Genomic DNA, 18,288 nt, shown 5'->3' with positions numbered 1-18,288 from the left:
TTAAATACAGTATATTACATATATATTACATATTATATATAATTATATAGCACATTGTCAGCATGTAATGGTGGCATAGTCACAGGACTGTTTTCCACACTACTCCCGACTGCTACAGCCCTGCCAATTGTATATGGCTCCGGGGTGAAGTTTCCCCTAGGTACAGATCTAGGATCAGCTTCCCCTTCTCCAATCCTAAACTTAACCATTAGTGGGAACAATGCAAAACCGACCCAAGATCAGCGTCTAGAGGCAACTTTACCCTACTCCACTGTATGTGTGTTTCAGGATGGCAACCCTGTCTACAGACTAGACTAACATCACAACACTGAACCATGTCTACAGACTAGACTAACATCACAACACTGAACCCTGTCTACAGACTAGACTAACATCACAACACTGGCTTTGCTTTTTTATATAAACAAAAATGTAAGCAATGTCTGGGACTATACGGAAAATACATTTGCATTTCATCAAACAGGGCATGCATTCATTCCAGCCAGTCAGGGCCTTAAAATTTGACTGTGTGTATATTGGTTAGAAAGTAGACAACGTTATGCAGTAAAATCCACTCTGATTTATTGGCATGGTAGATAATGACATGGAGGAGAAGAGAAGGAAACTGCACATTACATAGGGATGCAATGGAGATGAGAGAAAATCAGTCAAATATTTTTTTCACATCTTTAGATGGATGCCATAAATGTAGAAAGTCTCCTTCCATTGGTATGTAAATCTAAAAAAATATATGGCTCAGTTGTTAGAGCATGATGCTTGTATGCCAGGATCGTGGGTTTGATTCCCAGGACCACCCATATGTAAAATGTATGTCGTTTTGGATAAAAGTGTCTGCTAAATGGCATATACAGTGAGGGAAAAAAGTATTTGATCCCCTGCTGATTGTGTACATTTGCCCACTGACAAAGACATGATCAGTCTATAATTTTAATGGTAGGTTTATTTGAACAGTGAGAGACAGAATAACAACACAAAAATCCAGAAAAACGCATGTCAGAAATGTTATAAATTGATTTGCATTTTAATGAGGGAAATAAGTATTTGACCCCCTCTCAACCAGAAAGATTTCTGGCTCCCAGGTGTCTTTTATACAGGTACCGAGCTGAGATTAGGAGCACACTCGTAAAGGGAGTGCTCCTAATCTCAGCTTGTTACCTATATAAAAGACACCTGTCCACAGAAGCAATCAATCAGATTCGAAACTCTCCACCATGGCCAAGACCAAAGAGCTCTCCAAGGATGTCAGGGACAAGATTGTAGACCTACACAAGGCTGGAATGGGCTACAAGACCATCGCCAAGCAGCTTGGTGAGAAGGTGACAACAGTTGGTGTGATTATTCGCAAATGGAAGAAACAAAAAATAACTGTCAATCTCCCTCGGCCTGGGGCTCCATGCAAGATCTCACCTCGTGGAGTTGCAATGATCATGAGAACGGTGAGGAATCAGCCCAGAACTACACGGGAGTATCTTGTCAATGATCTCAAGGCAGCTGACACCATAGTTACCAAGAAAACAATTGGTAACACACCACGCCGTGAAGGACTGAAATCCTGCAGCGCCCGCAAGGTCCCCCTGCTCAAGAAAGCACATATACAGGCCCGTCTGAACTTTGCCAATGAACATCTGAATGATTCAGAGGAGAACTGGGTGAAAGTGTTGTGGTCAGATGAGACCAAAATCGAGCTCTTTGCCATCAACTCAACTCGCCGTGTTTGGAGGAGGAGGAATGCTGCCTATGACCTCAAGAACACCATCCCCACCATCAAACATGGAGGTGGAAACATTATGCTTTGGGGGTGTTTTTCTGCTAAGGGGACAGGACAACTTCACCGCATCAAAGGGACGATGGACGAGGCCATGTACCATCAAATATTGGGTGAAACCTCCTTCCCTCAGCCAGGGCATTGAAAATGGGTCGTGGATGGGTATTCCAGCATGACAATGACCCAAAACACACGGCCAAGGCAACAAAGGAGTGGCTCAAGAAGAAGCACCAGTCTCCAGACCTTAATCCCATAGAAAATCTGTGGAGGCAGCTGAAGGTTCGAGTTGCCAAACGTCAGCCTCGAAACCTTAATTACTTGGAGTAGATCTGCAAAGAGGAGTGGGACAAAATCCCTCCTGAGATGTGTGCAAACCTGGTGGCTCCTGAGTGGCGCAGTGGTCTAGAGATCCTGGTTCGAATCCAGGCTCTGTCGTAGCTGGCCACGACCGGGAGACCCATGGGGTGGCGCACAATTGGTCCAGGGTAGGGGAGGGAATGGCCGGCAGGGATGTAGCTCAGTTGGTAGAGCATGGCGTTTGCAACGCCAGGGTTGTGGGTTCGATTCCCACGGGGGGCCTGTATGTAAAACATAATGTATGCACTCACTAACTGTAAGTCGCTCTGGATAAGAGCGTCTGCTAAATGACTTAAATGTAAATGGTGGCCAACTACAAGAAACGTCTGAACTCTGTGATAGCCAACAAGGGTTTTGCCACCAAGTACTAAGTCATGTTTTGCAGAGGGGTCAAATACTTATTTCCCTCATTAAAATGCAAATCAATTTATAACATTTTTACATACATTTTTCTGGATTTTGTTGTTGTTATTCTGTCTCTCACTGTTCAAATAAACCTACCATTAAAATTATAGACTGATCATGTCTTTGTCAGTGGGCAAACGTACAAAATCATCAGGGGATCAAATACTTTTTTCCCTCACTGTACAGTGAGCTTCAAAGGTATTGGGACAGTGACATATTATTATTATGTTTGGCTCTGTATTCCAGCACTTTGGATTTGAAATGATACAATGACTATGAGGTTAAATTGCAGACTGTCCACTTTAATTGGAGGGTATTTTCATCCATATCGGGTGAACCGTTGCGAAATAACAGCCCTTTTTGTACATAGTCCCCCGCATTTTAGAGGACCAAAAGTATTGGGACAAATTCACTTGTATGTGTATTAAAGTAGTCAAAAGTTAAGTATTTGGTCCCATATTCATAGCACCTAGTGATTACATCAAGCTTGTGACTACACATTTGTTGGATGCATTTGCTGTTTGTTTTGGTTGTGTTTCAGATTATTTTGAGCCCAATAGAAATTAATGGTAAATAATGTACTGTGTCACTTTGGAGTCACTTTTATTGTAAATAAGAATAGAATATGTTTCTAAACACTTCTACATGAATGTGGATGCTACCATGATTACGGATCAATTCTGAATAAACCCTGAATAATGATAAGTGAGAAAGTTACAGGCGCACAAAAATGCTAACCTCCCCTGTTAATGTAATTGTGAGAGGTTTAACATGTCTTGGGGGTATGATATTTGTGCATCTGTAACTTTCTCACTCATCATTATCCAGGTAGTCATAGTTTAATAAATAATCACTGTGATGGGAATGGTGATGGGTGGAGCTGGTGCGTTTGGGTTAAAGGGTTAGAGTATGTGATTATGGTAAAAGGCACCAAAGACAGTAGTTCTCTGAGGGGTGACTATATCCTGTCCATTCTTACCTGTTCGTATTTCTCCAGCTCTGTGTGGTAGATCTGTCTGATCTGAGAGAGCTTGGCTCTGTAGTCCGAGTGTTCCGCTGAGTTATCCACTCCTGCCCCACCTCCTGAGGCTGCAGCTGCAGCCGCAGCCGCTGCAGAACCGCCCCCTTTCTCGGGTCCAGACACGCCCTCCGCCAGCAACATGTTGTCCAATCGCATGAGCTGGGCATCTGGAGGCTCCTCCTCCTGGGCGCCACGGATACTCAGCACTACAAACGACAGGAAGGGTCAGAGGTTAGAGGTCAGTCATGCAGGTCACCAATCCCAGCGTCATGACGCCATAGGTCACTCAAACACAGCGCTGTGATACCGTAACAAGCTGTCGGCTGTAGGCAGCGCCCCACGTCTTGCCTGACTCCACGCCTGACACACACAACACACACACCATGCCTAACACATACACACACACACCACGCCTGACACACACAACACACACACCATGCCTAACACACACACACACACCGCCTAACACGTCCTCCTCCTCTGGTCTGGAGAGCAACGGTGCAGCAGAATTGTTTTCTTTTCACCACGGTAACACTTGATGGTGCATCCATGTGGACCGTAAAAGCCAGCAGTATGTGTGGAAACAAGTAACGACCAGGCTCAGATTGAGACTACTAGAGTACAGTGTGTAGTGTAAATGGCAGTGGTAGTACATAGTGTAGTGTAGCTGGCAGTAGGACCTCCCTGTCTGGACGGGGATCATCCAGTTGATAAATCACTTGCCTCTTTATTGTCTCTTTGCCAGAATAAAGGCTACAGCGCTAGACTCTTGCAAGACTACACTATAATAAAACTCAATTTATATAATTAACTTAAAATGCAACTTCAATAATAACTACCAGAGCATTGGCCAGGACTGTTTGGTATTCAACACGTATGTCATAAAGCAATTTGTGATATTGGAGGAATAAATAAACAAATACTATAAATGGGGGTTACACCCTGATAATGAATGAGGCATAGTCTCTGAGGAGTCAGTTAGCATCCCAAATGGCACCCTATTCACTTTATAGTGCACGACTTTTGACTATGGCCCATAGGGTTTTGGTCAAAAGTAGTGCACTATATAGGGAATAGGGTGCCATGTGGGACACACACTCAGTGACATCATTGGTGTCTTAGATGCCTTATGTCAGTATTGGGACACATTGAACTATGGATAATGGTGGTTTTGTACTTCAGTGATTTCCAATTCAGTATGTAAATGTAACCTCCATGCACTCACACAGAAAACACACACTGATTGTTGCTCTTACAGTGGTGCTTGGTTACTATTCTTACAATGCCCTAACAGTGCTGGTTCTTAAAGCGTAAGGATCTGGGCAACAACTGAAGCCTGTCATTGAGCGATAGTGCACATTGTGAGGTCAGAAACAGAGCACTGGACTTGGCAGTGTGTGTGCAGTGGCAGAGCAAAGGTATTCATGCTGTTCCCTTTCCTTCCTCTAGAGGTCTCCCTCGCTGTTCTTTAGGGTAGACAATGCCGACCTTCCATTTTCTGAAATAACACACACTCACAGATGCTACCTCCTCCTGCTATCCAAGAGCAATGAGTCTATCCATTCCAATTACAAACACCTTCTCCCACTGTCCATGAATTCAAACTGATAACATCAAATGTAGCATACACAATGTAATTACTTTAAAGGCTACAGCCACTTATGCAGTGTCTAAATATGACTTACTGACTTTAAGGCCAATGTTTGTCGATTGCTATTTAAAATGTTAACACTCCTCACATGTCTCATTGTCTCTGAACGAAATGGAACAGGCAGGGAACACTTCATTAATCCAGAGACAATGGGAGTAGCTTGGTGCATTAACCCCAGACTAGACCGCTGCCCCAGCCATGGAATGGGATGGCTGGGGTGGGGTGATTAGGGTGGGGGTGGCTGGGCTGGGTGGGGGGTCAGCGGGATGAGAAAGAGGCAGGCTGTACGGCCAGAGGGAGGGTACCCCTGCTGCTCTCCCCTGTGTCATTATAGAACGTCCTTCATCACACTGAAAAGGTAGGGATAAGGTGGAGAGAGGGGAATCCCCCTGGGTGTGTCAGGAAGGACACCCTATTCCCTATATAGTGCACTCCTTGCCCTGGTCAGAAACAGTGCACTATATAGGGAATATGGTACCATTTCGGACACAGCACTTGTCTTTTACAGCCACTACGTTTCTCTATCTCCTGGCTAGACTACGTCTGCCTGGTGCATTTTTAAACACAAATGGTGTCATCAATTTTAATAAGCCTGTCCACACTATATACACCCCCCTATGTATTTATTTGGACAGTGAAGCTAAAACATTTAATTTGACTCTATACTCCAACATTTTGGATTTTAGATAAAATGTTCCATGTGAGGTGAAAGTACAGAATGTCACCTTTAATTGTAGGGTATTTTCATACATATCTGTTTTACCTTTTAGAAATGAAAGCACTTTATGTATCTAGTCCCGCCATTTGAAAGTGTCAAGTATTTTCAGTGCATTAAAGTAGTCAAAAGTTTAGTATTTGGTCCCATATTCCTAGCATGCAATGATTACATCAAGGTTGTGACTCTACAAACTTTTAAGATGCATTTGCAGTTTGTTTTGGTTGTGTTTCGGATTATGTTGTGTCCAATAGAAATTAATGGTAAATAATAAATTGTGATATTTTGGAGTCACTTTTATTGTAAATATTAATAGAATATGTTTCTGAACACTTCTACATTAATGTGGATGCTACCATGATAACAGATAATCATTAATGAATCGTGAATAATGTGAAAAAGTTATATACAGTTGAAGTCGGAAGTTTACATACACTTAGGTTGGAGTCATTAAAACTCGTTTTTCAACCACTCCACAAATTTCTTGTTAACAAACTATAGTTTTGGCAAGTCGGTTAGGACATCTACTTTGTGCATGACACAAGTAATTTTTTCCAACAATTGTTTACAGACAAATGATTTCACTTATAATTCACTGTATCACAATTCCAGTGGGTCAGAAGTTTACATACACTAAGTTGACTGTGCCTTTAAACAGCTTGGAAAATTCCAGAAAATGATGTCATGGCTTTAGAAGCTTCTGATAAGCTAATTGACATCATTTGAGTCAATTGGAGGTGTACCTGTGGATGTATTTCAAAGCCTACCTTCAAACTCAGTGCCTATTTGCTTGACATCATGGGAAAATCAAAAGAAATCAGCCAAGACCTCAGAAAAAAATGGTAGACCTCCACAAGCCTGGTTCATCCTTGGGAGCAATTTCCAAACGCCTGAAGGTACCACGTTCATCTGTACAAACAATAGTACGCAAGTATAAACACCATGGGACCACGCAGCCATCATACCGCTCAGGAAGGAGACGCGTTCTGTCTCCTAGAGATGAACGTACTTTAGTGCGAAAGTGCAAATCAATCCCAGAACAACAGCAAAGGACCTTGTGAAGATGCTGGATGAAACAGGTACAAAAGTTTCTATATCCACAGTAAAACAAGTCCTATATCGACATAACCTGAAAGACCGCTCAGCAAGGAAGAAGCCACTGCTCCAAAACCGCCATAGAAAAGCCAGACTACGGTTTGCAACTGCACATGGGGACTAAGAACTTACTTTTTGGAGAAATGTCTTCTGGTCTGATGAAACAAAAATATAACTGTTTGGCTATAATGACCATCGTTATGTTTGTCGGAAAAAGGGGGTCGCTTGCAAGCCGAAGAACACCATCCCAACCACAGGGGGTGGCAGCATCATGCTGTGGGGGTGCTTTGCTGCAGGAGGGACTGGTGCACTTCACAAAATAGATAGCATCATGAAGAAGGAAAATGATGTGGATATATTGAAGCAACATCTCAAGACATCAGTCAGGAAGTTAAAGCTTGGTCGCAAATGGGTCTTCCAAATGGACAATGACCCCAAAAATACTTCCAAATTTGTGCCAAAATGGCTTAAGCACAACAAAGTCAAGGTATTGGAGTGGCCATCACAAAGCCCTGACCTCAATCCTATAGAAAATGTGTGGGCAGAACTGAAAAAGTGTGTGCGAGCAAGGAGGCCTACAAACCTGACTCTGTTACACCAGTTCTGTCAGGAGGAATGGGCCAAAATTCACCCAACTTATTGTAGGAAGCTTGTGGAAGGCTACCCGAAATGTTTGACCCAAGTTGAACAATTTAAAGGCAATGCTACCAAATAGTAATTGAGTGTATGTAAACTTCTGTCCCACTGGGAATGTGATGAAAGAAATAAAAGCTGAAATAAATCAATCTCTCTAACTATTATTCTGACATTTCACATTCTTAAAATAAAGTGGTGATCCTAACTTACCTAAGACAGGGAATATTTACTAGGATTAAATGTCAGGAATTGTAAAAAACTGAGTTTAAATGTATTTGGCTAAGGTGTATGTAAACTTCCGACTTCAACTGTATATAAATATCATACCCCCCAAAAAATGCTAACCTCCCCTGTTATTAGTAATGGCGAGAGTTTAGCATGTTTTGGGAGTATGGTCTTTGTGCCTCTATAACTTTCTGGAATATGGGACCAAATACTAAATCTTTGACTACTTTAATACACTAACACGTTAATTTGTCCAAATACTTATGACACCTTAAAACAGTAAGAACCTCATACCAACAGTCAAGCATGGTGGTGGTAGTGTGATGGTTTGGGGATGCTTTGCTGCCTCAGGACCTGGACGACTTGCCTTAATAGAAGGAACCATGAATTCTGCTCTGTATCAGATAATTCTACAGGAGAATATCAAGCCATCTGACTGTGAGCTAAAGCTGAAGCACAGCTGGGTCATACAGCAGGACAATGATCCAAAACACACAATCAAGTCTACATGAAAATGGTTAAAAAGCAACAAATTTGAAGTTTTCGAATGGCCTAGTCAAAGTCCAGACCTAATCCCAATTGAGATGTTGTGGCAGGACTTGAAACAAGCATTTCATGCTTGAAAACCCACAAATGTTGTTGAGTTAAAGCAGTTCTGCATGCAAGAGTGGGCCAAAATTACTCTACAGCAATGTGAGAGACTGATCAACAACTACAGGAAGCATGTGGTTGCAGTCATTGCAGCTAAAGGTGGCACAACAAGTTATTGAGTGTAAGGGGGCAATACATTTTTCACACAGGGGAATTGGGCGTTGCATAACTTTGTTAATTAAATGAATAAAATAAGTATCCATTCCCTTTATCTAATATTAGGTTTTGGTTAAATCTGATAACATTCAGTATCAAAAATATGCAAAAATAAAGAAAATCAGAAATGGGGCAAAAACTTTTTCACGGCACTATATACAGTGGGGAGAACAAGTATTTGATACACTGCCGATTTTGCAGGTTTTCCTACTTACAAATCATGTAGAGGTCTGTAAATCACATTGTATGATTTTTAAGTAATTCATTTGCATTTTATTGCATGACATAAGTATTTGATACATCAGAAAAGCAGAACTTAATATTTGGTACAGAAACCTTTGTTTGCAATTACAGAGATCATATGTTTCCTGTAGGTCTTGACCAGGTTTGCACACACTGCAGCAGGGATTTTGGCCCACTCCTCCATACAGACCTTCTCCAGATCCTTCAGGTTTCGGGGCTGTCGCTGGGCAATACGGACTTTCAGCACCCTCCAAAGATTTTCTATTGGGTTCAGGTCTGGAGACTGGCTAGGCCACTCCAGGAACTTGAGATGCTTCTTACGGAGCCACTCCTTAGTTGCCCTGGCTGTGTGTTTCGGGTCGTTGTCATGCTGGAAGACCCAGCCATGACCCATCTTCAATGCTCTTACTGAGGGAAGGAGGTTGTTGGCCAAGATCTCGCGATACATGGCCCCATCCATCCTCTCCTCAATATGGTGCAGTCGTCCTGTCCCCTTTGCAGAAAAGCATCCCCAAAGAATGATGCTTCACGGTGGGATGGTGTTCCCAACCATGCTTCACGGTTGGGATGGTGTTCTTGGGGTTGTACTCATCCTTCTTCTTCCTCCAAACACCGCGAGTGGAGTTTAGACCAAAAAATATATATTTTTGTCTCATCAGACCACATGACCTTCTCCCATTCCTCCTCTGGATCATCCAGATGGTCATTGGCAAACTTCAGACCGGCCTGGACATGCGCTGGCTTGAGCAGGGGGACCTTGCATGCGCTGCAGGATTTTAATCCATGACGGCGTAGTGTGTTACTAATGGTTTTCTTTGAGACTGTGGTCCCAGCTCGCTTAAGGTCATTGACCAGGTCCTGCTGTGTAGTTCTGGGCTGATCCCTCACCTTCCTCATGATCATTGAGGCCCCACGAGGTGAGATCTTGCATGGAGCCCCAGACCGAGGGTGATTAACCGTCATCTTGAACTTCTTCCATTTTCTAATAATTGTACCAACAGTTGTTGCCTTCTCACCAAGCTGCTTGCCTATTGTCCTGTAGCCCATCCCAGCCTTGTGCAGGTCTACAATTTTATCCCTGATGTCCTTACACAGCTCTCTGGTCTTGGCCATTGTGGAGAGGTTGGAGTCTGTTTGAATGAGTGTGTGGACAGGTGTCTTTTATGCAGGTAACGAGTTCAAACAGGTGCAGTTAATACGGGTAATGAGTGGAGAACAGGAGGGCTTCTTAAAGAAAAACGAACAGGTCTGTGAGAGCCGGAATTCTTACTTGTTGGTAGGTGATCAAATACTTATGTCATGCAATAAAATGCAAATTAATTACTTAAAAATCATACAATGTGATTTTCTGGATTTTTGTTTTAGATTCCGTCTCTCACAGTTGAAGAGTACCTATGATAAAAATTACAGACCTCTAAATGCTTTGTAAGTAGGAAAACCTGCAAAATCGGCAGTGTATCAAATACTTGTTCTCCCCACTGTATGTGAAAATACCCTCAAATAAAAGTTGACATTCTGTCCTGTCAGCTCATATGAAACATTTGATCTCAAATCCAAAATGCTGGAGTATAGAGCCAAATTAAACATTTTAACTTTACTGTCCAAATAAATATGTAGGGGAGTGTGTCTGTAGAGGCCCTGCTCCCCTACCACAGTAACACTGAGGAATGTGGTATAGCAACACGTTTCCTGTGGTTACAACCTCATAAATACCTCATGGGTAAACTGGGTGTGAAACAGGGGTGAAAGCATAAAATAAGACAGGAAAATAACCTCTCCCTCAATGTCAACAAAACAAAGTTGCTGATCGGGGACTACAGGAGACAGCAGAGAGAACACGCCCCCATCCATATCGACGAGGCCGCAGTGGAGAAGGTCAAAAGCTTCAAGTTCCTCTGTGTGCACATCAATGACAACCTGAAATTTGATTTGATTTGATTTGAAATGGTCCCATCACACAGACAGTGTGGTGAAGAAGGTGAAACAGCGCCTCTTCAACCTCAGGAGGCTGAAGAAATTCGGCTTGGCCCCTAAGATCCTCACAAACTTCTACACGTGCACCATTGACAGCATCCTGTCTGACTGTATCACCGCCTGGTACGGCAATTGCAACGTCCGCAACCGCAGGGCTCTCCAGAGGGTGCTGCGGTCAGCCCAATGCATCACCGGGGCCACACTGCCTGCCCTCCAGGACATCTACAGCACCCGGTGTCACAGGAAGGCCAAGAAGATCATCAAGGACCTCAGCCACTGGAGCCACGGCCTGTTCACCCCGCTACCATCTAGAAGGTGGAGACAGTACAGATGCATCAAAGCTGGGACCGAGAGACTGAGAAACAGCTTCTATCTCCAGGTCATCTGACTGTTAAATAGTCACCACTAGCCGGGCCTCTGCCCAGTACCCTGCCCTGAACCTTAGTCACTGTTCTAGCCGGCTACCACCTTGCTCTCTACCCTACACCTTAGAGACTGCTGCCCAATTTACATAGAGTCATTGAACACAGGTCACTTTAATAATGTTTACATACTGTTTCACCCATTTTATATGTACAGTTGAAGTCGGAAGTTTACATACACCTTAGCCAAATACATTTAAACTCAGTTTTTCACAATTCCTGATATTTAATCGTAGTAAAAATTCCCTGTCTTAGGTCAGTTAGGATCACCATTTTATTTTAAGAATGTGAAATGTCAGAATAATAGTAGAGAGTATGATTTATTTCAGCTTGTATTTCTTTCATCACATTCCCAGTGGGACAGAAGTTTACATACACTCAATTAGTATTTGGTAGCATTGCCTTTAAATTGTTTAACTTGGGTCAAACGTTTCGTGTTGCCTTCCACAAGCTTCCCACAATAAGTTGGGTGAATTTTGGCACATTCCGCCTGACATAGCTGGTGTAACTGAGTCAGGTTTGTAGGCCTCCTTGCTCGCACACACTTTTTCAGTTCTGCCCACAAATGTTCTATAGGATTGAGGTCAGGGCTTTGTGATGGCCACTCCAATACCTTGACTTTGTTGTCCTTCAGCCATTTTGCCACAACTTTGGAAGTATGCTTGGGGTCATTGTCCATTTGGAAGACCCATTTGTGACCAAGCTTTAACTTCCTGACTGATGTCTTGAGATGTTGCTTCAATATATCCACATAATTTTCCTTCCTCACGATGCCATCTATCTTGTGAAGTGCACCAGTCCCTCCTGCAGCAAAGTACCCCCACAGCATGATGCTGCCACCCCCGTGCTTCACGGTTGGGATGGTGTTCTTCGGCTTGCAAGCAACCCTCTTTTTCCTCCAAACATATCGATGGTCATTATGGCCAAACAGTTCTATTTTTGTTTCATCAGACCAGAGGACATTTCTCCAAAAAGTACGATCTTTGTCCCCATGTGCAGTTGCAAACCGTAGTCTGGCTTTTTTATGGCGGTTTTGGAGCAGTGGCTTCTTCATTGCTGAGCGTCCTTTCAGGTTATGTCGATATAGGACTCGTATTACTGTGGATATAGATACTTTTGTACCTGCTTCCTTCAGCGTCTTCACAAGGTCCTTTGCTGTTGTTCTGGGATTGATTTGCACTTTTCACACCAAAGTACGTTAATCTCTAGGAGACAGAACGCGTCTCTTTCCTGAGCGGTATGACGGCTGCGTGGTCCCATGGTGTATATACTTGAGTACTATTGTTTGTACAGATGAACGTGGTACCTTCAGGTGTTTGGAAATTGCTCCAAAGGATGAACCAGACTTGTGGAGGTCTACAATTTTTTTTCTGAGGTCTTGGCTGATTTCTTTTGATTTTACCATGATGTCAAGCAAAAAGGCACTGTGTTTGAAGGTAGGCCTTGAAATACATCCACAAGTACACCTCCAATTGACCCAAATGATGTCAATTAGCCTATCAGAAGCTTCTAAAGCCATGACATCATTTTCTGGAATTTTCCAAGCTGTTTAAAGGCACAGTCAACTTAGTGTTTGTAAACTTCTGACCCACTGGAATTGTGATACAGTGAATTCTAAGTGAAATAATCTGTCTGTAAACAATTGTTGGAAAAATTACTTGTGTCATGCACAAAGTAGATGTCCTAACTGACTTGCCAAAACTATAGTTTGTTAGCAAGAAATGTGTGGAGTGGTTGAAAAATGAGTTTTAATGACTCCAACCTAAGTGTTTGTAAACGTACGACTTCAACTGTATGTACTGTACTCTAGTCATGGCTCATAGTATATATATTTAAAAAAAACTATGGATTATGTGTGTATTGTTATTTTTATTGCTAGGTATTATACTGCCATGTTGGAGCTAGAAACACAAGCATTTCACTGCATCTGCGATAACATCTGCAAATCTGTGTACCCGACCAATAAACGTTGATTTGATTTGAAAATAGTATAACCCTGTGTAAAGAATTTTGAACAATATCGTTATCACCTATAATTCTTTATAGGATAATCCCACAGGAATACATTTCTAAAATAGTGGGAATTAAATACTTAATGATACTGGGGACAGATAGCTAGCTGTATGCAAGTTAAACTACATGTTGGACTTTGAGTCAACCTGGATGATTAAACCAAGTCAATTGTTTACTGCAAGTTCACATTATCTTTCCTGTCCCTTGGTTAAAGGGCAGGGATAAGGACTTCCCACTAAATCTCACAGTTAACTGAATTTTGGGACTCAAAGAGCACACAAAAGCTAGGGAGGACGCTCTTCTCCTCTTTACAGCTGTTTGCAGCTGAAAACTGAGGCTCACAGATTTCTTCCCAAAGTCATAAAATGTCTAGACTGTCAAATGAAAATGGAACATAAAGGGTATGTCCCAAATGACACTCTATTCTCTTTATAATGCAGTACTTTTGTAGTGCAAAAGTAGTGCACTCTATAGGGAATAGGAGGCCATTTGGGACGCCTCCAAAAAAAAAACTCCTACGTTCATGTAATGATTTGATACTCATCTGCCAATTCTCTGAAAAGTTCAGAAATTGCTGGAGTACGTCTTTAACATTCACAAAGTGCTTATTTTACTTGGCCTGAAGTACCTCCCCCATCAGTCTTATAAGGTCAGAGCTTATAAGATCTTTCTCAGAGAGAAAAACAGAGAGGGAAAATATTTGATCCACATTTAGATAGTGAACTAAGAACAAATGTGCCAGAAAAATGAAAGATTTACTTGATACTGTAGTTAGTAGAAAGTAGTTATTTGTGGAAGGCTAGGGATACAGGAATACTACAATTTTTTATGAATAATACAAAATGTGTCATTTAGTTAGCATAATCTGAACATTCCCAGCGTTTCCCAACGTTTTCATACGTGATGCAAATATACAATTGTTTTCTGAGCAATAGCTACAAGAAACTGTCACTGTTCAAGCCCTTAATTCCTCCCTGTATCCTGGTTTTACTGTGGAGTTATTTGGGCATTTGGTTTACACAGACGGGACCCCCAGAGGAGCATTATCAGGTCGTATGAGAGACAGAACCAAAGGACCTGCTGCAGTGTGTATCTGCCTCCAAGGATATTGGAGTATATCATTTAGGTATGTACAGTATATTGTATAATATAATTTATATTTACAATATTGGAGTTATTTGGCTATTTGGTTTCCACAGACTGGAACCCCTTACGAGCAGCCGGCAGAACTAGGGAGCTGGGACCTGCGTGTGTCTGGCTGCCTCTGCCTGGTCTGGAGGCGATGCTGCCCTGATGGAGGCAAATTATGATTTATTTATTCCGCCCTGAACCTAAAGCACATAATTAAAACCACGGAACGGATTATCTTAAACAAATACAATGAATAAAGAAAAGAAAGAAAGGAGGGGGGAACAATGTGCCTCTTTAAAACAGTCTTTGCTGTGGGTCATAATTACACGAGTCATTGAGGGCCACTTTAGTGGCTAATGGCAGGCTAATTGATTCATCCTAATGTTTCCCAGCCTTGGGTTTGTTTTGCTCCAGACCTGGGTTCAAATACTATTTGAAATAATTTCAAATACTTTAGCTGGGCTTGATTGAGCTTGCCTGTCGCAATGGACACATAGAATAGTCACACAACTCTGGCCATCTGGCACTCCAGGCAGGCTAAAGCAAACACTTAAAGTATTTGACAGACCTCGAATAGTGTTTGAACCCAGGTCTGTTCTGCTCTGTTCTCCCTGTCCAATAGTGCTGGTGAACTTACTTAACCACCCTCAGACAAATATTGAGGGTTCTCACAGGGATAAACAATTATCTGTGTGGGATGTTAACTCCTTCCCCTCCCCCCTACTATCTCCCCCTTATCCTATCTCCCTTCCTCCTCCTCCTGTCTACTCCTCTTCCTTTTATCTCCCCCTCCGATCTATCTCCCCCTTCTCCTCCGTCTCTCCCTTCGCCAACGAACATCACGTTTGCTGTAACAGAGTCTCTAATGGACTCTGTTTCCCTTTCCCTTTCATTGATGGCTTGTTGTCTGTCTGTGTGCGTATGTGTGTGTGTGTGTGCGCGTGTGCGTAATGCCTTCATTTTCGGAGTCCCCCATCACTGACATGTAATTCCCACTAGGTATAGGCCATAAGCCAACCTTTATTCCTGCACAATACTGTATATTATTGTGCCATAGCAGGCTGATAAGTTTATTGATACCACCCAGCATCTCTCTCGCTCTCTTTCTGGAGAGATAGAAAAGTGTCTGAGAAAACAGTGAGAGCAGTGTTTAGGCCTAATCGACTCCCTCTTGGTAGGTAGTCTCTTTGTTTGCCTATATAGACAGTGAGCGGGCAGGCATCAGTGTGGATGGATGCATACTGTTCGCAGTGCAGGGTCAATGGATCAAGCAACAAAGGCCAGACTGACGACAACCATTAGTTGGTTTCGTCGTCACTGCAAACACACAATCCAGGCATCCAGGAAAAATGTCACCCACTGAAAATAAATTAAAACTAAACCAATGGGAGATCATGACATTAATTCAACACTGGCCTTTTATAAATCAAATCTATATTTCATTAAAAAAATAAACCTGGGGGCACATGGCTTTTGGATAAGTGAATTTTTAACTGTCTGGTCGTTTATAGGAGAATATTTATTTCCTTTCCAAGAAGCCGCTCAGGAAACAGCCATGTTCTTTGAGGATAAACTGGGAATATTAGGCATTGTGATGATTTACAGCTCTATTTGGAGAGGTCTGCTTCCCTAAGCCCTCTCTCTCGCTCTCGCTCTCGCTCTCTCTCTCTCTCTCTCTCTCTCTCTCTCTCGCTCTCGCTCTCGCTCTCGCTCTCTCTCTCTCTCTCTCTCTCTCTCTCTCTCTCTCTCTCTCTCTCTCTCCCCCTCTCTCTCTCTCTCTCTCTCCCCCTCACTCTCTCCCCCCCTCACTCTCTCCCCCCCTCACTCTCTCCCCCCCTCACTCTCTCTCTATGTCCCTCTGTCTCTCTGACGTTCTTCCCCTTGTTTTAAACAGTGGTATGTGTAACATTCTTTCCATCTCCCTGTATTTTCCATTTACCAATCACCCAGCTACAGGCTCATGGCTGGCTGTGAGGGCAACATCATTGGATGTTGAAATATGAATTAAACTGCTAGAACCGAGCGGTAGATCATTTCAGCTTAACCCTGAGTTTGGGGCGAGCCTTAATTGAACAAGGACAAGGGACACATCTCCCTCCTCTCTCTGAGAGAGACTGAAGCGTGTCAGAGAGGAGGAGAAGAAGAGAGGAGGGGAACGGTTGTGGGAGACAACATATGCAGACAGTGGCAGGGTATAACCAGCTAATAAAGGAAGGAAAATATTCACTTGACTCTATAGGCCACGGTAGTAATTGACAAAATAAAGGAATATCCTCCACAGGCACTGGAATACCAGTCACAAGCCTGTTTTATCCCAGTTACAACAATACTGGATAAACAAAAACATCCAAAATAGTTGGATTGAAAAACATAAACGAACTGGGGGAATATAATAAACAATACAACAGAATAATAGAGGATCTATCTTCCACCTTCCCAAAATATACCAGCTTTGTGTCTGTCTGTCTGTGTTTGGACAGCAGTGACAATATTTGATAGTGTATCAAATCAAATCAAATTTTATTTGTCACATGCGCCGAATACAACAGGTACCTTACCGTGAAATTCTTACTTACAAGCCCTTAACCAACAATGCAGTTAAGAAAATATTTACTAAATAAACTAAAGTTTAAAAAAAAAGAACACTATAAAATAACAATAACGAGGCTATATAAATGGGGTGCCGGTATCGAGTCAATGTGCGGGGGTACAGGTTAGTCGATGTAATTGAGGTAATATGTACATGTAGGTAGGGGTAAAGTGACTTTGCATAGATGAAAACCGGCAAGTAGTCCGGGTAGCCATTTGATTAACTGTTAAGGAGCCTTTTGGACGAACACTTGGCGCTCTGGTAACGCTTGCTGTGCGGTAGCAGAGAGAACAGTCTATAACTAGGGTGGCTGGAGTCATAGACACATTTTAGGGCCTTCCTCTGACACCGCCTGGTATAGAGGTCCTGGATGGCAGGAAGCTTGGCCCCAGTGATGTACTGGGCCGTACGCACTACCCTCTGTAGCGCCTTGCGGTCGGATGATGAGCAGTTACCATACCAGGTGGTGATAAAACGAGTCAGGATGCTCTCGTTGGTGCAGCTGTAGAACATTTTGAGGATCTGTGGACCCATGACAAATCTTTTCAGTCTCCTGAGGGGGAATAAGTGTTGAGGTGCCCTCTTCATGACTGTCTTGGTGTGTTTGGACCATGATAGTTTATTGGTGATGTGGACACCAAGGAACTTTAAGGTCTCGACCTGCTCCACTACAGCCCTGTCGATGTGAATGGGGGCGTGCTCTGCCCTCCTTTTCCTGTAGTCCATGATCGTTGAGGGTCTCTGACCTCCTCCCTAATTGCTGTCTCATCATTGTCGGTGATCAGGCCTACCAACGTTCTGTCGTCGGCAAACTTAATGATGGTGTTGGAGTCGTGCTTGGCCACGCAGTCGAGGGTGAACAGGGAGTACAGGAGGGGACTAAGCACGCACCTGAGGGGCCCCCGTGTTGAGGATCAGCGTGGCAGATGTGTTGTTTTCCTACTCTTACCACCTGGGGGCGGCCCGTCAGGAAGTCCAGGATCCAGTTGCAGAGGTGTTTAGTCCCAGGGTCCTTAGCTTAGTGATGAGCTTTGAGGGCACTATGGAGTTGAATGCTGAGCTGTAGTCAACGAACAGCATTCTCACGTAGGTGTTCCTTTTGTCCAGGTCAGAAAGGGCAGTGTGGAGTGCAATAGAGATTGCGTAATCTGTGGATCTGTTGGGGTGGTATGCGAATTGGAGTGGGTCTAGGGTTTCTGGGATGATGGTTTTGATGT

General features: G+C 43.0%; 1 protein-coding gene across 2 annotated transcripts in view; it reads right to left on the bottom strand.

Annotated features, from left to right (window-relative positions):
* The window catches only part of pbx1b (pre-B-cell leukemia homeobox 1b), a 101,716-nt gene that overhangs the window by 9,124 nt on the left and 74,304 nt on the right, over positions 1-18,288 (bottom strand). For both annotated transcript variants that reach the window (XM_084185952.1, XM_084185953.1), the window contains exon 3: positions 3,528-3,775. In XM_084185952.1, coding sequence (XP_084042078.1) covers positions 3,528-3,775 — 248 coding nt within the window. The remainder of the gene's footprint in view (positions 1-3,527; positions 3,776-18,288) is intronic.

Source organism: Coregonus lavaretus (genome assembly GCF_964263955.1).
Source record: "Coregonus lavaretus genome assembly, chromosome: 21".
Taxonomy (NCBI): Eukaryota; Metazoa; Chordata; class Actinopteri; order Salmoniformes; family Salmonidae; genus Coregonus; species Coregonus lavaretus.
Note: the sequence above shows the minus strand (reverse complement) of the source record. Positions and strands in the feature narration are given on the sequence as shown.